Source organism: Lipophrys pholis, assembly GCF_963383615.2.
Source record: "Lipophrys pholis genome assembly, chromosome: 5".
NCBI lineage: Eukaryota > Metazoa > Chordata > Actinopteri > Blenniiformes > Blenniidae > Lipophrys > Lipophrys pholis.
In genome coordinates, this window is record NC_137628.1 from 25,676,727 (window position 1) to 25,701,067 (window position 24,341).

Consider the following 24,341-nt stretch of genomic DNA (forward strand, 5'->3'; position numbering starts at 1 on the left):
GAGAAACTGGGTCAGGGAAGTGGTTTTGTTGTCAGTCACGTGTCCACCTTGTTCAGTTTATTGGTGAAGCTCCTTGTAGTTTTGCTGTTTTCAAGGTTTATTAAAGACTACAATTAAAGTAGATAAAAACCACCACCTCAAACATTTCACTTGGACAGTCTAGTTTTCGATTACTTAATTGCAGTGTAGTTGCATGTTTGCATGCTAAATTACGCCGCCACAGTGGAAGTTATTGACTCCTGCTCATCGACCCATACATCTCTGTCGCCAATCCATCGCCGGGCAAACACAGTAGGACAATTACACACTCATGTTGGGATTTATGGTTGGTTTTTAGCATATAATTACTGTAAGTAATAGATTACTAAAAGTAATAACTTACTGGGAGTAATTTATGAAAAATTTAAATTCCATTAATAATTTCAATTTTTGAATAATTGAATAATTACTTTAAAAACAAACAAAAAATGAATAAATTATCAAAAATAATTTATCAATAAAAAAATTATTAATTTGCATAAATTTGTTATTTATGTATTAATAATAAATCGGAGCACCACCAGATAAACTGAAAATCGCTAATACCAAAATATCAGTCTCGTTTGTAAAAAGTTTATTTAATTTAGTTAATATTTCTGCATAAAATATAACAATCTTAAATAGAATGGAAGGTGTGAGATCCGAGCACAGACTGTTACAAACCAGTGAATTGTCAACAATAAATACACAATAATCACCAAGAAGCGTACAATTCAGCTAACAGGCGTTTATTAACAAAATGTATTTATTTATTTATTTATTTATTTATTTTTTCTCTAAATGCTTTACGTCCATCTAGATTTCTTACAAAAAAAAAAAGAAACAATAACATCCTCAAATCTCGTCTTCTGGTGGTCAGCCGGGAATATTCAAATAGAAATGTCCATATCCAATGTCGCGGAACACAGAGGGGCTTTTGTCATCCACTATGATGTCTCCATCTTGTAACCATGTTTTTCGAGCTCCGCTCTCAACTGATTAGAGAAATCATCCTCTACGTTGTCATCGTCCTCCCACACATGAGCATCCTCGTCTTCATCCAGCCACGTCCAGTCTTCGGCGGGAAATTCTTCAAACTCGTCGTCCTCCTCCAGTAAACCCAGGTCCACGGTCTGTTTCTTGTCTGACATGTTAGCAGCTTAGCTCCGGGTTGCTATGTGCCTTAACAAAATGTATTAATTCATAAATAATTCTGACATCATTTCATAAATCAACACATTCAAATAGCAAACGACATCTAACACGGAGATCTAATCTATTAAACAGCAAACACTATGTACAAAGAGTGTGTGTGTGTGTGTGTGTGTGTGTGTGTGTGTGTGTGTGTGTGTGTGTGTGTGTGTGTGTGTGTGTGTGTGTGTGTGTGTGTGTGTGGTCTGGAGTGACGAGGGGGTGTAATGACCTCGAACGTCCACCAGGTGGAGGCAGACATTGGCAGGTCAATGCGGTGACTGTGACGACCACTAGGGGCGTGCGGCGGCACGCAGAGGGAGAGCGCAATAACCTGATGTGTCCACCAGGTGGATGTCAAGAGGGATTGCGATGACCCACGCGACCACTAGAGGCGTTTGACTCGCTCTTTCTGGGGACGCGGCGGTTGCTTAGCGGCCAGATAAACAAGACGTCCGTCGAGCGCACATGCGCGAGGGCGGTCTCGGAGCGAGTTAGTCTACCGAGGGCATAACGAACGGGCGGTTCCGTTGGCCCGGTTCTGAGCACCTGAGTCCTAAGTGGAGGTCGGGTCCTGCAGTTAGAACTCTTGTGATCAAGGCAGATCTGCTCTGCAGCAGAAAACATGCAGTAGTGAGCTTATCTTGATGGGTTAAGGGGGGCGCGTAGCTGCGGGGGATGACAGGCAGATCCCCAGCAGATCAGGATTAGTAGAAGGATGAAGACAAGAGAAAGACAGAGAATTCTGCGCGGCTCGGTTCTGAACCCTTGTTCCTCCACACAGAGCTCCCAGTGGGCCTGGAGCTCACTTGGACCTCTGGTTCTGAGGTGGAAAACCAGAGTCCTGGACTTGGTTGGTGCGCGTGAATGCGCATACACAAACAACATGAGATGCTGCGGCCTTATCAGCGGCACATTAAAACACACATCATTCTACCTATTCTCTGCCCAGACAAAAGCTCTCACCCTCCCTGGTTTGGTGCTGAAAAGCACCGTCCGTGGTTCTGTTGGTTCTGGGAGGCGGTGGTAACTGGTTGTTACCGGGTCTGAATTCAGCGTCCTGAATTCAGAGGCCTGGCTTCAGCTGCAGGAGTGGACAGCTGAGAGGATGATTTTGGAGAAGAGGAGACGATGGCTCTGGTCTCCAGAATCCCCCAAAAAGGCAAAAATAGAGGAAACAGAAGATGTAGTCCGAACTGGGTCCTGCTTGTCCAGCGGGCTGGTGTTGGTGTTTCTTCTGTTCTTTTGCTCTCTTTACCATCCTGAGGCCAGCAGAGACTTGTGTCTCCCTCGATGGTCAGTTGAGAAGCAGAGCAGTGTTGGTAGAAAGTTGGTCTCACCAACTTGGGTTTTGGACCCCTGTGGTGTTCGGGTCGGATTCAAGCATCCTCATTGGCCACTTCCGGGGTCTGGCTCGCTCCCCTGCTATTTTATGGCCTATCCATTGTCCCTGGTGATTTTCTTTCGGGGGAGCAAGCTTCTGGAGGAGTTCATGGAATCTTCAGCCCCAACACTCATAAGAAATTCTGAGTCACCAATTATACGCAAATGCTTTGAGGGAGGAAACCAGTGCACCCAGAGGAAAACCACCACAGGCACAGGGCGGAACATGCAATTGTCTGTGAGGCATAAGCATGGTGAGAGGCTCACCACTAATAATGTAGAAATACACTTTCCTCCAAAATACACAATTTATGTGAATGAAGTCTCCGTTGACAGTTTTGTGACAACATTAAACTATTCGATTGACAATTTCAAAGTTTTTTTCCATTTTACTTGTCATATATTTGTTGAGCAGATCTGATGTTAATGCTGAATATGCGCATGCCAAAATATGATCCGGGACTTGCAGGACTAGTTTCAATTGCGCTCTTCCACAGTGAGCAGCCTTCATACTTTCTCAACCACGTTACTCTGGGAGTTTGACCTCTTTTCATCTTTCGTGAATGAGTTCCGCCCAGCCGGAAGGCCACACAGAGGTGTCATGGTTCCCACTGAATTTCACCAATTCAAGCCAGGGTTGTTCCAATGTGGAGTTGGCATGCTCTCTCTCTCTCTCCTTCTTTTGCTTCATGCATGTTTTTTCTTTTTCATTCTTTTCCATTGTTTTTTTGGGGGTGTCTGAGTCTAGTTTCAGGCTGTGGTCAGAAATTCTCAATAATGTGGAGATGAGAACAAAAAGCAATACGAATATTACAACTATTTGTCAACTTGTACACTATTGCTTAGTGACTCATTTGATATAAATAGACTTATTTATTAAAAGCTGTTGTACACAGCCTTTAATGTTTTGCTGTGGACACTATCAAACATTTAAACATTTAGTTAAATGCGTATTTGTCAGAATGATTTACGATTTTATGTATTAAGAGATCCACCGACTTTAAGTGTTAAGGAGAATCCATCAACAGACGACCCAAGCCACAAGTGCATTATGAATTTAGAGACATCTACTTTAACACAAGACGTCACAATAAATCTAAGCTGCTCAGATCAAATGTAAGTTTTTCAAGGTTAAAGTCTTTGTAGTGGAAAATTCTTTCTTTGTGTTTCCCCTGGCATTGTTTCCTGGCTGAGTTGTAATGGAGAGAGACTAACACAAAGAGACAATTTTAAACTGAAAAGATTCGCTGTGGCTCAATATTTGATGGCGCGTGTGTGTGTGTGTGTGTGTGTGTGTGTGTGTGTGTGTGTGTGTGTGTGTGTGTGTGTGTGTGTGTGTGTGTGTGTGTGTGTGTGTGTGTGTGTGTGTGTGTGTGTGTGTGTGTGTGTGTGTGTTTGCTTTCTTTCCATTTCAAAGCAACAAGGACTATTATGCTGTGACCCCATCTCTCAGTGTCAAAGTGATTTGTTTGAAAATGATGGCCGGTATGGATAGAAGGAGCAACTGCAGCAACCACTAAATACTACTGCAATTATTTCTGTGCTGAATTTCGATTATTTGTACCAGTGTTGCAGTCTAAATACAGCATGAGTCCCATCAGTTCCCTTATGAGAAAACCTCAGCCATTAGCTCTAATGTGCTCATTTTGCAGCTATGCTAAGACGCCATAAATCAGCTGTGTCAGCAGCTGTTCTGACACTGACCAACGTTCCCATGTCCATTGTACTGGCAGATCAACTCTGCACAGGCAGGACTCCAAAAGCTGCGTTGTCATGACAGTAACAGAGCCGACAGTGATTGGCAGGTATGTCCAATTACAGCCGCACCTGCACACATCATCACATTCTCATTTGGACCACAATTGTCAAATAGTCCCATTGATCCAGACGCCAATCCTCCTCCACATTGCTCTACTGTACATGTCAGAGGAGGCGAGTCTGTAGGAGGTCAATTAATGATGCATCGGGGGAGACTGACATGATTGGATGTGAGTGGGAGCGAAGCCCAGTGGTTTTGTTAACCACGGCAAATTTGTGTATGTGTTGGAGGGGAATGAGAAGGTTTACTCTAACGATGTGTTGACCTGTCATCTTTCGTGTGTTTGAAGTAAACCCTGGTACGATTGCTGCAGGAGTGTGGTCAGGCTTGGGCCTGGCACGCTCTAAACATGTGGTCCAAGTCCACTTGAAGATCTGGTCTTTACACAACCGTGTCACATCTTCTTATTGAAGTGCATAACGGAGCAATTCATGTCACTTTTCTGCCACCGTTATACATTTTATAAGCTTTTGGTAAATTCTCAGCTTGAAGGAATCCCACCAATATGTCCATTGTGTTGATTTTGGAGCAGCGCACTGTATTGTTGTGGAAACTATGCAGTGGAATGAATATCACAGATGTTCAAGATGTGTTTTGTTGTGTACACATACACTCAGACGCACAGAATGTATTTATAACCATCTGGATGGCAGCCAGTTGTGTGTGTACAAAGAATGCTAGTTTAGCATTCAAGGAGAAAACCTTGTGTCAAAAACATCTCCTTGGGGAAGAAATTCACATTTCATTAAAGGTGTGTGTGTTAAGTTACATGAGGATAAGAGAGAAATTGATTGGAGAGACAATATTTACCAAGATTCCTTGTACATATTTTGTCAAGAAATTATGGGAAAGAAGTTTTAAATTCAGTTGTGGACCAGAGATGTTCATGTAAAAGTATTAATAATAGTCCATGTTACAGTATCTATACAAGAGTGTGGTGGTTGCAGCTATTAAATATTGAATATTGGCATATGAAGTTATCAAAATGAGCTTTGCAAGAGGTGAGGCTTGAGAATATGTGATTAGTCCTGATTTTAATGCAAAATAGGAAATACAATACACTCTAATGTCTGATGTTCATTGCCTTCTTGAAACGTCAAATAAACCAAATCAAAGATGTTCATTTTGCACAGTTGTGTTATTCCAGACTGGTAGTTCAGTTTATTTATGTAATATCAGGATGCTGGTTCCACAAGCTAGTAAAAAATAGACAATTCTGAACTTTAGTCTAAACTCCAGAGTGCGAAAATAACAAGCAGTTTTGATACTAACAGGCAGCAGACGGCCCCCTGTGACTGCTTTGCAGGTGAGACAGCAGGGTCATGCACAGGTTCCTCTTTAAGGAGCAACTTTAAAAAACAAAAACAAAACTAACTGAAATAAATATACTCAACTACACAAAGATGATTCGGTGTGGATGAAGATGAAATATAAGCACACAAAGTCCAAATTATTGTTCTTGTTTTTCTTCCCATTAAACTCTCACAATTAAATTCTTAATTATTCTGATAAAGTCCAACCTTTTCTTTTATGTTGAAGACAAGTATGAGTAGAATCATTTCTGCAATCATATTTATTCCACATTAGCAGCAGCTTTTTGTGTAATCAATTAATCGAACGTGGTGAAATCTACATTGCGATCCTGTATGTGGGTATGAGTGTGAGTCTGATTGTGTTTCTGTGAGTCATTCTTTAATGAGGGTGGTATTTTGTCCTTTCCCACTCAGCAAAACCATGAAGAGAAAATAGGGAACTGTCTCAGTTTGTAGCCTAATTAAGCAGAAATAAGCAAACCAGTTTGATTTATTCCACTTAAACTAAATTTGGAGGCTCATCAATGCTGAAATAAAAAAACCAAACCTATACAAGAGGAGAAATCAACAGATTAATATTCACTGAACTGGCAGTAGTCTGGATTTTGTGCTGCTTCCTTCAGTTTTAGAAAACATGTTCTCCTCACAACACTTACAAAGTTGTGTTATCGCTGGTAATAATTCCAATTTAAGTCAATGGCTTTTTGAAACAGGACGTTTGTCACTGTACAGTCTCTCGACTCAACAACGTTTCTCAGGTTGACTTTTCCATCAGGTTGTCTTTCATGGAGGTTGAAACAAGCAACGAGACAATTTTGACATTGCAAGAAGTAGAAAGTACAGATATTTTAGTAGTATGGAGTAAGAATAAAATGCCATGAGAGAAATACATACCCAGAAATAATACAAATCCCTAAACAATCAAGCATAAGAGTGTTTTTTTGTTTGTTTGTTTGTTGTTGCTTCACTCCTCTGCAGAGCAGACAGGTCAGATGATGTTTGAGCAAAAAATAAACCTGGATTGTTATCCATTCTTGACAGAAACAGATTTATAAACTTATTAGAGTAAAAACAAGCAAACGCAATTATTGAGACAAAGATGAATAATTTTAAACCAAATGAGCTCATGTTGCTCAAAGTTTAAATCCAGCGATGGCAAAAGTCGTATCAAATGTTTGAAGATGTTCACAAAAGTCTGCGACACGTCTTTAATATGAGAGGAAAGTTCCTTCGTCCGTTTTTTCATCCGAGCATGTCGGCTGTCAGACAGGAGGAGAAACTCTGACAGAGGTCAATGTGGAGTGAAGCAGTGTACGAGGAGTTAAGGTGACACGCTGATAACCCTCACGGAGAGCGGAAAGGACAAGTCAGATCTTATCCTGAGATGTTAGCCAGCCACAGAAGGCAGACCTGAGCCCTTTTGACCGCCGCACTGAAGCAGTGGTCAGTGGTGTATCCTACGCAGGTCATCAGAGGGGGTCAACAAGCCTCCGAGATTACCAGATCGCTGACTCTGAGAGCTCACACACACCACAGGAACAATGTGTCTGGGGTTTAGGAGCTGCTGTCTGTGATTGGGGGAGTACGAGAAGTACGAGAAACTACAAATGTGGTACCTTATCTCCGGCTATATATGGCCTGCATACAGGTTTTTATTGTTTAAACAACTATTTTCAGTTTTTGTTCAGTTTTTTATTAAAGTTTTTCAATATTTGTTAAACATGTTACGAGGTAAGAATTATGAAAACAGTTACAATTAGTTTTGTGAATTTGTTACTTTCGTCATAAATTACTGTGGAGCTGCCGTGTTTCTGTACTTTCTACTGGACTTTCTGTTTCTGTCTTTACTTCAGAAATATATTTCTTACATGAGTGTTGAAAAGTGCACCCTTTCACAGGAGCACATGATATTAAGAAAAACTATTTTAATGACAACTGATTAACTCAAACAGACCAAACTCATGGAACTTAAGTTGAACTTTAGGAGTTAGTCCTCCATTAGTCTAACCTACACGGTGCAGACAGCTCAATGAATCTGCCACAGCAGCATTACAATTATACAACTTTGTGCACATTATTGAGACGTCCTAAACTGAAAAAGACAGTAAAATGAAGCTCAAGTTAAATCCAATCCATTACTTTTTCTTTTCTTTTCTTTTTTCTATTTCACTATATAATTAACCGTAATCCATATACATTTTCAGTGACTTGTACACCACTAATAGTGATCAATATTCAACCAATAACAGGTGCATCCTAAAAGATTCCTGCACAAACCCCAATCTTCAAAAGGTCAGTGCAGTGTGTGAAATATTAGCAAACTGCTGCCAATAAGCCTAAAATATTGACTGTGTGAAATATTGTACATCTGACTTTTTCTAGCCTTTTACTGTCCTTATGCCAACTGTATTTATTCATCCACTTTAAAATCATTTTTGATGAAATACTAACGTGTCTCCATTTGAAATAGGATTAAATGTAGGATTGACATTCCCGAAAAAAATTGTTTTCAAGTCTTTTTTTTTTTTTTTTGTAATTTCCACTGTCTACCAGCCTCCGTTAAACTTTAAGTCGCCCACTGGATGGAAAGAGGCAGACTCTTTAACGGATTTCGTTATTTCTGTACGTCTATGCTTAAATCCTTTTTTCTTTTTTCGCAAAATTAGACTATCTTTCCACTCATGCTACTAACATGTAGTAAGTATCAAAAGATTCTTCTTCAGGAGGTAACTATTAAATAAAAAACACACCCAGGAACACAGAAGGTGAACTCCTCACAGAAAGGCCACCGGGCCTGGAATCAAACCTCAGATGTCTCACTGGGAATTGAAAGTGCTGGCCTCTTACACTAACGTTAGGATGGTTTGTCACAGCATGACATGAAATCATAATGTTTCAGGGATGCGGACAAAGAGAGACAACATAGTCTTTTTTTATTATTTTTTTTTATTTGTCTAGAACATTGATAGGATTCATTTGAAAATTTGCTTCATAAATGGGGTTTATAAGACCTCAAGCAGTCTCTGCTCTTTTTCTCATGAGTCTCTTGTTTCACACCATAAATGCATGCACTCCATCTTAAAATGTGATTGAACAGCATAAAATATGAACCATTGTTCTTCTTCATCTGGATAGTTGGCTGTGATGTGCAGGATTAACGAGTCCCACACATAAAAACAGCAGAATGTCAACTTTTAACACACAAGGCTGACGTGTGTAATGTGTGTGTGATGCGTGTGTGTGTGATGTGTGTGTGTGTGTGTGTGTGGCTGAGTTACTTTATAGCAGCTCGGTGTCATTTGCTCATGATTTAATGAAGGTAAACATGCTGGACGGCTGTGTTTAATGGCACTGCACTCTGACTTGGCACTTCTCAAATTGGAGGCTGCAGATTTATCAATATAAATGTCCTGTGCCTTCAGATGGCTGCGGGGTTTTAATGAAGTGAAGGAGAAGCCTTTCATACTTTATGAAGCTTCTGTGGACAACAGATACGGTGAGACACGTTCATTCATAGGCCAGTGAAGACTGTTCAAACACATTAAATATAATTCTTTAGATTAGTTAAACATGCCAGTTTACTGGTAACTGTTTCAATAAAATACTTGAAGCATGCGTTACGATTTCCTTGGTACAATAGCATTACCGTCAAGTGATTTCTTTTTCCCCCTTCCATCCAAAGATGATTTATTTTACACATCAGCACTGATAACAAACTTAGTAATAAGGTTTCAAATGAAATGTCACTTTCTTTTGGACTATGACTTAAATGTGGTTTATTTATGATCATAATTATGAATCATTATTTTGATCATAGCTCCAAGGAGTGCCTGTTTGGCAGTGGCTATATTTTGATACAAAAAGAAGAAATATCAGGAGGAGGAAGCTCTTTAATCCTTCTAAACCCAAAATGTTCTAAGATAAAATGTAATAAAACCTGAAATGTAATAACTGCTCGATAATGTAACAAGACCCTGAGCACAAAATTTTTAAACTTTTAATATTACATTATGGGACAGGCAAAATATTGTTCCCGTTAATAGTGTAATAATCGTTTTATATTCTTTTGGACTGTTTCAATTTTTATATCATGTTTTTATGTTGTGTTTTATATTCTTTTATACATGGTGGTGGTTGTGTAACCTGCTCGGGACTACAGATATGAATTAGCTGTTTTTCTATAATCTGGCACATTTACAATTTGTGTACAATTTGTATTTGTATATGATTGTTCATTAATGTGCATTGTCCCAATCAAATAAATAAATAAATAGATCATAAAGTGAGCCAATGATTTATGGATTGGGCTTGACCTGCTTCAATTTGAATAACACCGAATAAATGAGAAAAGTTTGTTTTAGTTTGTTTGTACAGTTTATGGTAGTTATGTATGATTGCTGTTGCCCAAATCATGTACAGTCTTCTGTTCTCTATAATCTGTAATCTATTTCTCCAATCATTAGTACAGAATAACATTAAATACATTAAGATCACTTATCACTGATCTGACACGAGGGGTCTTTCCCAATAGTCCCTCCTATCTCCTTTCCTATCTACTTTAGCTTAACCTTGTGCATGACCTGACGGGGTTAAGGAAAGGTGTTAGGAGGCTTGCTCAAGGGGTTAGGGAAAGGCGATCACGTTGTTGTGGTAGTCGGACTGCACTTTCACTAGGTGACGTAATAACAATCTGACGGCGGCGCAGGTTAGTAACGTCAGCCGTGGTGAAAACAACTACAAATTTCCAAACATGGACTACAAAAAGCGCATTTCTACTATTTTCCCCTGTGGCTCTAACCACTGATATAACCTCAAATATCACAAGGTTTGAACTGAAATGAAAGAAAAAAAGGCTGCCAGGCTACGAGGAACAAAAGTGAAATAATAATAATCGAATAGAATAAAAAAGAATAAGCCCAGGTGAATAAATAACCAATGCAAACTGAGAATAGGCAGCACAAAAAATATACTGTGTTTATTTTACAACATCCGCATAACATTCACAGTTGGGATATAGGTTTTAGATTATTTCAAGTTATTCACGGCATATTATTGCATTGGTAACTTAACATGATCTGCATTGAGTCATCCTGAGTGTCCCTGAACGCTTTAAATGTTGTTGCTGCAAGGAATTGTGGGGCAGCATGATTTGGTCTCCTTTGGTAAAGGCTGCATCAGTGTTTCCTGGGCTAAAGGAGGTTCTAAACTGGAAGCAATGAGCCTCCTGGCCTCCCCTTTAAACACTTCCGGGGTTAAGAAAGAATAGACTGGAAAGGAGATAGTTATTCAGATGCACCCTAGAAGACAGGCTCGTCCCGATAGCTGAGGGGTTGTCATTGGTTCAGTCTGTGAATCTGTGTATCCAGGTAGAATACAACATGTTAATGGCTGCCATGCAAGGTGCTCACATTTTACTGGGAGCCATTTGGGGACTTGCAAACTAGAACACACTTTGAAACAGGACAGGGTGAGATTGGAGGTCTTCCTCCAATCTTTGGATTGGAGGAAGACCTTTTTACCAAATGAGCAACGCCGCCTGACGAGGGATTCTCTTGACACTTGACTTTTTATAAAAATAAGCCAGACTCTTCTCAAAATGAAGGTAATTTATTTACACATAAGTGAAGAACTAGAGTACCTGAAGAAAACCTGCATGTGTACAAAAACAAGCAGACTTAGAAATACCGACAATATTTTCACTGTAATTCAGGCGTGCTAACCATGACACCACCGTGCAGCCCACAGAGAGGTGTGTTCAACATGTATTCTGTACTACTTGTTAAAACTGGATTAAGCTTTTTTTTATTTTAACCAAAATAATGCTCCATTGTAAAAAAATCTGTTTTGATGTTAAAACAGAAATTGCATTTTTTCACCTTGGGAAGTTTTGTTGTTGTTAGTAAATACTTACTTACTGTAAATCTTATAACATTCAGGTGTAGTTTTAAAACATGTCTCTGATTCACCTGCTGCATACCCCCCCCCCCCCCCCCCCCCCAATAAAAATTGATCTTATTCCCCTCGGAATTGAACTTAAAAGTCTGACTCAGACACACGTTGAGCCGTCATATTTTATATATATTTTTATTAGTTTGCCTCAGTATTAAAAGTGAGAAATTGAACCGCCTATGTGAACTGTAAACTGTCATTTCACAGCGGAGTGCCGATGAAGGTGAAGTGAGCAGAAGGAAAACATTCATTTGTTTTATTGCTGTGTCTTAAGAACAGAAATCAGGCTCCAACAAGCGATTACATAAGAATGTGTCATCACCCACAGTATAATAGTCTTCAATATGTGAATATGTGGCCAATTAAGAGTTCAGCCCTTGTCAGATCATTCATTAATGTGTCGCTGTTCACACAGCTAAGAACAAGCTGGGCTGTAAATGTTAACATCCCGGTTTTGTCTCTGAACTACCAATAATGGAAGTACAATAAAGAGACGAGCAGCGCAATTTTCCAACCTTTGTTTCGTTTTTCTGATTTGATCTTTAGGAGCTTTTGGGCGACTTTTTTTTTTTTTTTGGTCTCTTTTGTCATGTGATTGTATTCAGCTCTTTTCCCCACGATGCTATCAGGAGTCAATCAGTAATGTCCCCAGTCAGAAACAATTTTGCATGTTGGGAATTGGAATAGTTATCTGTTGGGAAGGCCCCATTCCCCAGTTTACAGCGTCCACATGACAATAACAACCCAACAGCACGGCCAATTCCAGCAGCGCTGCTTTACTGTTGACAGAAAATGTAGACATTGATAAAAACCTGCTTGTTTTCACATATATCAACACGGGGAGGAACGAAATGAAGCTTGGGAGGATCAATTTATTTCCACTTTACATTTAGTTTTACAGCTATTGCCTCGTTTTCAATCATTTCCCTCAGTTCTAACTTTGCTTCAAGCTTTGTAGTTACATGCAGCAAGTCTCTCACACTAACATTGTGAGAAGGAGCGTCTAAATTTATAGTGTATTTCTAAATGTGTGAGCAAACATTTACTTAAAATAACCCACATTTGCATAAAAATGACATGACACACACTTTTTACTCAATTTTATGCGGAGCAGGAGCTCGGAAAATCAGCTTAAATATATGTTCGACCCTCATTAAATGTCATCTTTAAACCCATTTGCATTAATGTAAAAGAAATCAAGTAAGGGGATGACAAATCTTCACAGACGAATCACAAAAAAAAAAAAAGCCTCGCAGGCTTATGTGAAGTTTTTTTATGTTTATTACCTCGGAGGGCATTTTGACAATGAACATAGAGTTTGACTCATCCAGTGACTTGCTTTGATCTTCCTCTCTCTGTCATCTAAACCAGATTAAATGGAACATTTTTTGTTTTTTTTTACGTCTGCTTTTTGGATCGTGAGCCAAAAGGGAAAGTTCGAACACAGCTCCTCAATACTGATGGATGACTGCAATCAATAGGCTCATTTAAAATAATGACCAGACTCCCTCCTCCCAGCTCCAACACTTCATTGGGCAGATAAATAGCTTGTTTGTCCCGTCCACCAGAGCTCCTTATTCTTTACTAATGTCAGAGTTTATTTATTTTTTGGTTTAAATTCGGGCTGCACTGGGCTGTCTGAGAACAAAGGCTCAAAACAGCTTTGTCTGCGGTGAAGGAGGTGATGGAAATGACAATGGTTATGTTTGGAAGTGAAAAAAGAAGCCGAGCTTCGACAATCACTGCATGTGAGCTACTTTGGTTCAGACCAATCTTTTCTTTTTCTTTTCTTTTCTTTTTTTTTTTGTGCCAGAACCCCCCACCTCGCAGGTAAAAGATCAAAAACATAAAAGAAGAGGTATGAAAAGACATTATTCCAGTTCTGCATGGGTTCAAATTCAGATTTGTTCTTTGGCAAATCTGGTTCATTTCATGGTTTTCCACACGACCCAATGAGAAAAGTGATGAAAAGGCTTGAGATATTTGTGGCTTTCATTAAAAACAAAAGGAAGTTTCATCCACAGCTTTGTTTGATGTTTCATCTGCATATTGTAATTGTTCCCAAAATGCAGGAGGATAGAAGATGTTGATGTTGGAGAAAGAGACACAGTTATCACATTTACACCTGATATCACAATACAACCAGATTATATCCAGATATGATCTCAGTGTGACTGTATTAAGCCCGGGTGCTGATATTCATCCATGTTCTATCTTATAGATTCCACACAGATTAAATTGAGATCTGACGGTTTTGTCCAACTTACCTAAGACACAACTGGCTCACTTACTTACTTTATTGTCAATCAGATATGAAATTACAATGTTCATATGATCCCAAGAAATTGAGTGTACCTTCCAATCCAGTTTTTATTAGTAACAAAAAAAGAAAATCCAACATCTGCACTCTTCTGTCACCCAAAACTCCAGAATCTGTGATTCATGCATTCATTAACAACCATTTAAACCACTTCAGCTCTTTTTCTTTCTGTTCCTCCAGATCATAGATAAACACAACTCCAGTTGGTTCCAAATGCTGCTGCCTTACAACTCACTGACACTAACATAATAAACCATCGGCCCTGCTTTAGCTTCACCGCTCTGGATATCGACGCATTTTGGAAGTGATTTCAGGAGTTTAGTTCTTTGTTATGTGGCGAGTAAAGGACCGTTTTTAGAGTGCATCACCTGAGGATTTCACTCCATATAAACCTAAATTTAGCCTGATGTCCCCTGGTGGGCCTCTGCTATTGATGCCCAGAACAAGAATAAGAACCAAGAGTGACAGAGTATCTGCAATGACCACCTGGAGGAAAACCAGACTCACCTCTTCCTTTTTAAATCTCCATTGAAAACACTTTCCTCCAATAGATACGTTTTGACTCAATTTCAATGCTTTAGTTCCACTGTCGTAAGTGACTGTTTGTTGTAAATACACAGTTTTTCCTCGAGAAGCACAGTTACTTATTATTATGCCAAATTGCATATAGTAAAGTTATTATTGTCGTCATCATAGGAGCAAGATTCCAATGGCTCTCCTCTGGCAGTATTACAAATGAATAGATAATTAAATAGGAACAGTATGGTTCAAAAGCCCTGTTCACACAATGAACTATGTCAATTATTATATAATATAATTAGGATTATATTAAAGGGCACACATTCATTAAAACATGCAGCTATTCTGATGTTGCACTGGACTTTTTGTTTTTAGCCACTTTGACTGACTGGATCATAAAATCAAAGTATCTTGGTACCTGTGGTTTAAAATAAGTATACATGTGATATATCATAATCTGAAATTCAAACTCAATCATGTAAACCATGATGTCAAATGTTTAATGTTATTTTGATCAAATCTGTCACAAGAGATGTTTAATCACAATGACTTAACGTACCTTAACTTTCAGGACATTGAATAGTGGTATTGGACAATAACAAACAGCAACAACAATGTAAGTAATAACCTTTGGAGGGATTTGGGAAGCACTCTAAAAACTTTACAATGCTGGAGGACATTGTCTGTGAACATTCATTGTATTTTGCACAAGGAAGTGTAAATAAAAATGGTATTGTGTTGCAATTTAATTTCTTTTCTTTTCAACAAAAACATGTCGACTATTGAAAAAGTTTCCACCTTTCTGCTTTTATTTAACCCAAACCATCTGAGATCAAATTAAACATGTAACATTGCAGCGTTTTCATTTCTTTCTTGTGATGTGGGCCTTCGCACATGGATATTGGATATCAGAACTACAGTATGAATGTGCTGTCAAATCTGAGATATTTCTTTGGACATGCGAGTTATGGTCGTTGCTTGTGAATCAGGAACACAGTAATCACTGTATTCATGCTTGTGCTTATTCACATCCCATCAATGTATGGAGGGAGGACTCATGAATTTATTTCTGTAACTTGCTCACCTCTTTTACACTTTCCCATTTCTATAAGAAAATCGAGATTCCCTCTGAGACGAATTCTCTGAAAAAAACAACAGCTACCTGCATAGCCACAGAGCGGCACTGCAGCGAGGTCGTTAGAATGAATCTCTGAACCACATTAAGATCACATCACTGAAAAAGGTGATATTACTGCTTTGTTAGAAGATGTATTTCCCATGAGCCTTTCTTCCACTAACCCCAGAAAGATGCATTCAGTTGAAGGTGCAAAAGCATTTGAATACTAACAATTTTAACAATTCCAACATAGATTACATGTATTTTATCAACAGTACTGTTTTGCACTTATATATATTGCAGGATTACTATTGCAACAACACATCGTCAGTAGGGTAAAACTAACCTGTCTCACGCCGACATTTAATATATATACATAGAGAGAGAGAGAGAGAGAGAGAGAGAGAGAGAGAGAGAGAGAGAGAGAGAGAGAGAGAGAGAGAGAGAGAGAGAGAGAGAGAGAGAGAGAGAGAGAGAGAGAGAGAGAGAGAGAGAGAGAGAGAGAGAGAGAGAGAGAGAGAGAGAGAGAGAGAGAGAAATCATCTTTGTTCTCAGCTTCACTCAAGAACTTTATTTCCAACTGAAGCAATTTTATATTTCCATCATTGCAGTGACCGGGGCAATTATTCTCTTTGGTTGCGGGTTGAATGTTGCTATGTTGCTTCTGATGCACACATCTTTGAAGGTAAGTGATAAAAGCCATTGAAACCGAGTATTGTTGCCCAGCACTCACACTATAATTGACTCTCTACATCTCAGAGCAAACACAGTTCTTACGATTCACAGCGGACACCTTTGATCTCTGTTTCTTATCTATCTTATTTCAGTCAGTCTGAAATCGAACATCTGTAATCTTTCCCAAAGGTCCTACAGTTGGATAATAGAGACAAAACAGCAATAAAATGAAAAAAAAAAAAAAAAAACAACCCGGAGGAAGTTACTCTTGATTTGTGAAGTTAAGGAACACTGCTAATGGCTTCTTTTAAAAGAGAAACATTCCTAAAGTGTATTAAAAAAGTTAGTGTCTGAAAAAGGTCACTGCACTCAATTTACTCTCAGTTCTTCTGGATGACGACTGTTCACACTGTGAGATGTTAGTGTTGAAAAATCATCTTTTAGGCTCTTTGATTAAAAAAAAAAAAGAAAAAAGAAAAAGTTTGTCATCTCTGAAGAGACTATGCTTGAGCAAATGTTATAGTCCATCAATTATTGATTGTTAACCTAAAAAATGCATATACATGAGACTGAAAAAAACCCCACTGTATTCTCTAAAATCTCTTTTCAGATGTTGAAATCTACCAAAGCATATCGCTGTTGTCACAGTCACGACAGAGACGCTTGCAAACATGATTGCGATCGACTAAAGTATGAATTAACAAGCAGGTGGGAACAAAGAGTTTGTTACTGGTGGAACTGAGATTTAAGTCAACAGCTGATTAGGTTTCTCAGTGCCTCAGTAAAAAGGAGCATTAAACCAGTTGAAGTGTTTTACTTTTGCATTAAAGTGGAAAGCGCCAACAGTTGATGGGAAAGCCACATTAGGGCAGTTTATAGGAAGGTTATCTCGGCAAATCACTACAATTAAAGACACTATTAAAACTCCATGCAGCAGTCAGCCATACACACCATTTATCACTGCTGAGAGGAGCCGACGTGTCCTTGTTGAAATTACTAGGAAATGGTGACTTGCTTGTTAACTTACTTGCCTGTACTTCTCTCTTCGTATTTTTGTGAATTTTCAATAATCAATATGTGAACAACAGGGTTTTTGCCCCCACAAACTTAAATGATAAATCCCTACTAGATATAATTCACAGAAAGTATATAATGTCAAACCTCATAATTTAAATAAAAGGGAGGGTTTTTCTTTTTAGGAAACTCCAAAACGTGGCTCATCAACATTTAACCAGGCTTCTTTTCGGTCTTGTTTTTGATGTTCTAATTCAACTTTTCTCTGTAAACGTCACTGACATTGAAACAGCTGTTTAAAATCACCACCACCTATTAAACGCTACTTTAGTTGCGTTACACTTTCCTATATATGTATGAAATTAAACTTTTTTGATACTAAAATACTCTCTTTCATTCATGGTAACAGCGATATTTCTATTTTACTTAAATTGAATTTAAATGGTTTAGTTTTATAGCATTTTATCACCACTTGAGCAGCCCCCAAAGTGTTTTACACCATCAGTAACGTTCACCCATTACCACACCAGTGGAAGCGGCTGCCATACGAGGTGTTCGGTCCAACCACTGGGAGCAGTTTGGGGTTCAGTGTCTTGCTCAAGGACTCTTAGACATGTGGACAGCGGGAGATTGGGAATCGGACCTGCAACCTTCCGATTGAGAGACGACCAATCAATCAACTCTTTACTTAAATGAAGTTCTTGTAAAAATGTTTTACCTCAATTTATCACACACGGAACTTTGCCTGAAGCGCTTTGCTTAAACTGGTCTGCATTTGCTGCTTCTTGTGTCCACCGGTGTGAACGCCTCCGGCGTCACACCGACTCTAATGTACTACAGCATTTTATGTTTTTGATGCTCTCTGATCTTTCAAGATGTATTGCGATATAGAGAAGTGGCAGTAAGAGCGACATACATACAGTTTTCTGTATCTTTTGGTCACAAACTTTAATCCCTGCGCAGTTCCACACTCCACCAGCAGTTCTATATTCTTTTGAAAGATTTCCACAACGTCTGGTGTCTACAATGAAATCATTTTAAAGTCAGAATCCACACGGGAAAGAGAAAAACTTTTAGGACCCAGTTTTAGTTGTTGATGTACATCTCTAATACATTGTCAATACCTTCTGAAGGAACTTAATCATTTCACGTATTTCTAGCATTTATTTTCAACGAAACATACCCGGGTTTGTTGACATTTCAGTGTCATGGAAACTCCTCAAGATTCCTGAAGCAAGATCCTGTTTAAACACTCGATCTCGCGAGATCTCGATTCACACTGGAAAAACGATGAACCAACAGCTTCAGAACATTTAAGACCATTCTCGTGGCTTGAAAACTCTTTCTTTGAGAAAGTCTGTCTTTTTTTCAGGCTCAATCGGTCAAATATTGATATTTTCGCTTGAGCTGCCGCGACGCCATCTTTGATATCCCAGAAGCCCTTGAGGCAGGTTTGTGAAGATGACGTCAGTTAGCAAAACAAAAAATACAGTTTGATGGCTACAAATTCAGGCGTTTGTTTGTAAACATTTTGACTTTGGTGTGACAGATTTTTAGGCAACTGAATTTTGGAAATGAGTTGAAACGAGTGGTAATGGTCTTGTTTTCCTGTATTGGTTTATTCTCTGTGCTGAAGTGCTCCATTTTATGGGAAGCATATCTTAATGATTTTGTTCTGGCAGAGTAATTTTGAAGAAGCAGAAGCCATAACTGAACAATTTGCATGTAATAAGTAAGATAAATAATTAAACCTAAAGAAATGGTGCAAAGAAATGAGGTTGATGCTGATGGAGCTGAACTGAGATGAATCCATGAATCAGTCATCGTTCTGTAACGTAGACCGCCTCTTGTAAGATTCAGGATTTTTTTTTCTGAGTAGGAAAGAGTGGGCTCGAACTAAGTAGAGTCTATAAATCAGTCATCGGCTGATAGAGGTGGCTGAATGGAGAGGGGACGGGACGAGTAGATTGATGACTGTTTATGCTCGGAGTTTATATCGTTCAGATCTGCTTTATTCCTCCTCAGTCTTCCTCATTAAAATGCTGGAAATGTTCGGTGCACTTTTGCGAAGCTTCCTAACCTTTAGCTCGGGATGTCACACAGTCCTGAAGAAAAAACAAAAAGAAAAAAAAAACCTAGATGATTCTGTAAACATGATAAACCACAGCAGGATATTTGTGCCAGAATAAAAGAAATTTGCAGTTCCAATCTGCCCGTCTGAGGGTGGTACCGACCTTCGGTGTCCTCTATTTATGCTCTGCGGTGTCTGTTTGGAGCCGTGGAGAGCACACGCTCTCTGTGTGTCGCTGGACTGAAGCAGTGCTCTTCCGCCTGAGCAGAGATGGTTATGCAATGGTCTCACCACAGCAGGTGCGACACACTGACAGTGGCGTGTTGTGAAAAGTGAGGAGGAAGAGGCGGACAGCCAGAGCTATTTTTAAAACCTCTATCAGAGCCATCAGCGAGGTTGGCGCGGGTGTGGCGCTACTCTTCGAGCTTGCTGACTTCCAGGAGGGCTCCTCGAAGTTGTATCCGCAGCACTTTAGCTTCTTGGGGTGAACATGTAAATGGGAATAAAATGCATATGGATGAATATTTGAAAAGAAGTGTGCTTGGATAAAAACCGCTGAGCAGGGCCGACGCCATCTGGAATGAAACACATTTAAGTTCGAAGTGCTGCCCTGAAGAGAAATATAAGATCATACTGACTGTATTACTGTGCTGCCAACACAATTTTTTTTAAGGATGCTGCATTATAAATACCCGGGCACCATTTGTTCCGGGTAATACCATCTCCCCAGGAGAATCACTGGGTGTGTTAAGACTATCAAGCATGTGCTGCGTTTATCTGTCGTCTCTGACTGTAGCCAAAAGCAAAAGCAGCACCTCCCTGAGTTATGACTATTACACTTTCCTTTTGTTGCAATGAAGCTCGATTTCCTCCCATATTTGTGCCGAGCGCTCGCTCAAAGCATCCAGCCTCAGATTTCATGATCAGTAACTCGGCGGGTGTGTCTGTGCACCAAAGAGTCTAACTGAGCCCATTCACTGCGAGCATGCGTCTGTAGCTAAGGAGGCACTACTTTACATCCAGCACCGATTTCAATTAACTGCCCAACAGGAAAATGAGTGTTTGGGGAAATAAAGCGTGGCACAAGGAGAGAAAGGAAAGAGCCTATTACTGTAGATGATGCGTTTTGGGGGTATTTGTTATGATTTGCCGAAGCAAAGCAAAAAGATATGTTCAGGGCATTTTGCTGCAAGATGAAAAAAATAATCGGGTAGAATATAGTTTATAATAAATAGTGAAAATATCACTATCACAAACAAACAAATAAAAAACAAAAAAACAAGGATTTTGCAATTGAGTCTGTGGCTGCAGGCAGCAATATGATCAGTTTAATAAGATTGTTGTATCTCGTTATGACACACTGAAAAACTGCCAAATAAACGGTACATTTGTGAGCTCAGACAATTGAGTTACTTGGCAATGAAAGCTGTTTCCTACAGTATCTGCAGGATATGGCTGCACTGCATGATTGGTTATCCGTCCATCCACCTCTGTTCCTGCTTAGTCCGTATGTGGCGGCAGTGACTGGATAGAGAGCAGAGAACTAAATATCTCTCTCCCTTCAAACTTCCTCCAGCCACTTCCAGACCAAAGCAGAGGAGTCATCTCTCCTTGGGGCCTCCTCCCAGTCGGACGCCTGGTAAACCTCTAATGGGAAGCAATCAGGGAGCTTCCTGATTACTGGCACCTCTCTGATGCATTATTGGTCATGTTTCTTAAAAACATATACAGTTATATCATTATTAATTTGTAACTAGGATAAATGCAGAGGACAGAACTTTAGAAAAATAAAAATAAAATCTCTATTGATGATAAAATCATTTTATCTATAATGATTTGAATTGTAATACAGCTATTGACATCTTTAATGTGTATACATGCACCTTTTATTTTGTGTCCAGATATATAAATGGATACAAAATGCAATAATTAGCTGTCAAGAGTAGGAGCCTGGTTTCAAATACCAAGTCATCCAAAAGATTTAAAAGACACCATTAATTGCAATTTTTCAGTGATGGTAACTGCTTTTCCTAATTGATTAAGATAACACAATGTTTTGCAGTAAAACCTGCCCTACCACTACCATAATGGCTTTAACATGAAAGCCAAAATACCGTGTTTGGATGAATTGATAGAAACATGCTTGTTGAAAACTGTAGAAGTTGTGTAAAATTGTACATCCAAGGAAGTGACATTAATCTGAAGGGAAACACTGTGGACGAGAGGATATACTATACTAAGAGGAAAAATCTTGATTTCTTGTTATTTCTACACTATAATGTTATCCGTTGGCTCCTCTGGTGCCATTGAGATCGAGATCTGTTTATATCTTCAGAACTAAAATGAATTTGACACCGTTGTGGGGGAGCAATTCCAGGGTGGGCACTTTGATTTCATCTTTGGCAACTGAGTTCTGGGACAGCCAGAAAGCCCCCAATTGCTCCTGATGGAGGATAAGCACCTTGAATGGTGGCTATACGTATGTCTGTGAGTGTGTCAATGGGAGAATTTGTAAAGCACACCCTATAAGTTCAATTTCCATCTAAAATGTTGTGATCTTGTCAGCACGTATCTGATTGTGTCCAGTATTCATTTCTGTGTGAACAGGGGATCAAACTCTGCACAATAGCAACTCTAACCTGCTTTCATCCCGGCTGCAGGGGTGGCGAATTCTCTCATTCGCTCTTATGAAGTTATTTGTACCTCAAACAGCTAAGCTCGGTTCAACCCCAGAGCTATTAATTAGAGGACACGCCTTTGAGACAGTAAACAAGCTCTGACCTGACAGCGCAGGTGATGTACGTTACTACCAGAGGTGGCAGTCTGCAGCATCGGAGGCTGCAGGTGTTTCTCTCTCTCGCTCTCTCGCTCTCTTCTCTAGTATCCTTCGGTAGGTTTTATCTCGTGAACAAGTGGTAATGAAAGAGGAGTGAAGCCGTTTGGAGAAAAGCTGTTGATAGTAACACTGAGAGCAGAGACTGCAACATGATCCCTCTGAGGGTTCTGGTGTAAGTCGCCACGAGCTTGAGGACAGCTGTAAAGGATGCTCATGAGCAGAAATGCACTTAGGAATTGAAACTTTTTTCAAAATTCATTTCTATTTGTTTCCTCTTCTAAGCCTCAGTATATAGGAAAGGCAACCAGCTGTGCACCGCTTATTGCAACCTCATGAGGCGTTAATACCTCTATTCTGTCTGGACTCTTCAGAAAAATCTGAAAATCTCCCTCTCTGTCGCCCCGCTTAGCCTGTCTCTCCCACTCCCCTTTTTCTTATCTGTCTTATTGCCCTCATGGCCGACCAAAAGAGAATCTTCTTCTGCCAGAGGAACCAACCTACCTTGTCCCAAAGCAATTACAAGCCTGGCTATTTCTTACTCTCAGCTAAACATATAGCTGACTGATATTGCATGACTTCTTCCTCCGACCTATTCTACTGAAAGATAACAGAGAAAAGTACACTCACACTGCACATGAATAGTTTGGGGAACTTTCCACAAACACCACAAAGTTCGGTCTGTGGAAAAACCCACCTTTGATTGCAGCTTGAAATTAAACACTTTAACTATCCGTCTTTTGGGGAGGAAAAAATAATCTGACTTTGCAAGGGAAGTAAATAGTAGAGTGTTACAGAGAAGGATATACTTAGTTATGACAGATCTATATTATAGTTTGATGTATGCGTAAGCACTGGAGTTACTTCACCATGCAAGTGGTAGAACGTGGTGACATTTCTTACAAACACTTGAGGTGAGCATCTGAAAGCAGCTAAATAAACACACCGACTGCAGCCGTGCCTGGAAAAATAACAAAAACATTAATGCTCAGAGTTTAGTTGAGAGATTTAGTTTGCATTGGTGTTAAGCTAAACTGCATATAAATGAAAAGGGATTAGACTATCTCATTGATATATGTCAGATAAAGACTAAATAAAGCATCTCTTATTATGATGCAGTGCAGCGCCACACCACTGTAAAGTACTTCACCCGCCTGTCAATCTTCTATACCGCTCCATTCAACTGAAGGTTGTGTTGCACTGAAGCAGATCCCAGCCGACTGTGGATAGAGTCAGGGGACAACAAGTCTATCACAGGGCAAACGCTCAGATACAGTCGCACACAATAACACATTTATTTAAATGTTTTTGACAATACAACTAAACCCGGACAACACATCTACAATGGGAGAGCACGCAGACTCCACACCAAAAGACACGAAGTCCAACCCGGATTCAAACCATCAACAACTTGCTATGAGGCAAAAACATTAACCACCACAATGCAGCTCCTCCACGGGGCATTATGGTACGATATGACAAGAAAACTGTCCAGATATCAAATCAAACCAGATAATACATACATGATTCCTGCATTTACCACTTGGTTCCTTAATGTTCTGGAGATCACTTCCTATCTGACCAAGTGGCAGAACTTAAGAAAATAAGCTCATTTAGAAAAAGATGAGGATGAATGGAAGATAATATTACTGTATATCAACTTGATTTGACTTTTTTTCTCACATGTTGGAAAAGATTACATGTGCTTACGACTAATGTTCCAATTAATGGATAATATTAGTTTTTTTTTTGAGTACATAGAGATTGAGTAGAATGGTCCAACTCTATTGACTATAGTCAAATGGCGACCTCTAGTGGCTCCAGTGTGATGACAGAAGCAATGTAGAAATGCAGGAGCTAACCTATAGACAGGAATATCTTTATAGTGATGTTTGAGTAAAGTATTCTAACATGATGTGTATTACATTAAACAAAGGTTTAAGAGACCTGCATCATACTTTACCCATTTAATTTTCAAGATGTCGTTTCCTAGTTGTGCAGTTTTGATTTTGATGTGCTTTTAATTGTTATGCTTTCCTCCCCCTCCTACATCACAGAATGTAGTTAAACAGTGAAGAATTACTCTTTAGAAAACCACAACATTCGTCAGATCATCCGT

General features: G+C 39.4%; 1 protein-coding gene across 1 annotated transcript; it reads right to left on the reverse strand.

Annotated features, from left to right (window-relative positions):
* Positions 1 to 873: 873 nt before the first annotated feature.
* Positions 874 to 1,193, reverse strand: LOC308109492 (26S proteasome complex subunit SEM1-like). The gene has a single exon (XM_080463074.1). It carries the CDS (start codon positions 1,167 to 1,169, stop codon positions 966 to 968), a length of 204 nt encoding a protein of 67 aa, XP_080319200.1. The 5' UTR covers positions 1,170 to 1,193; the 3' UTR covers positions 874 to 965.
* Between the last annotated feature and the right edge of the window lie 23,148 nt (positions 1,194 to 24,341).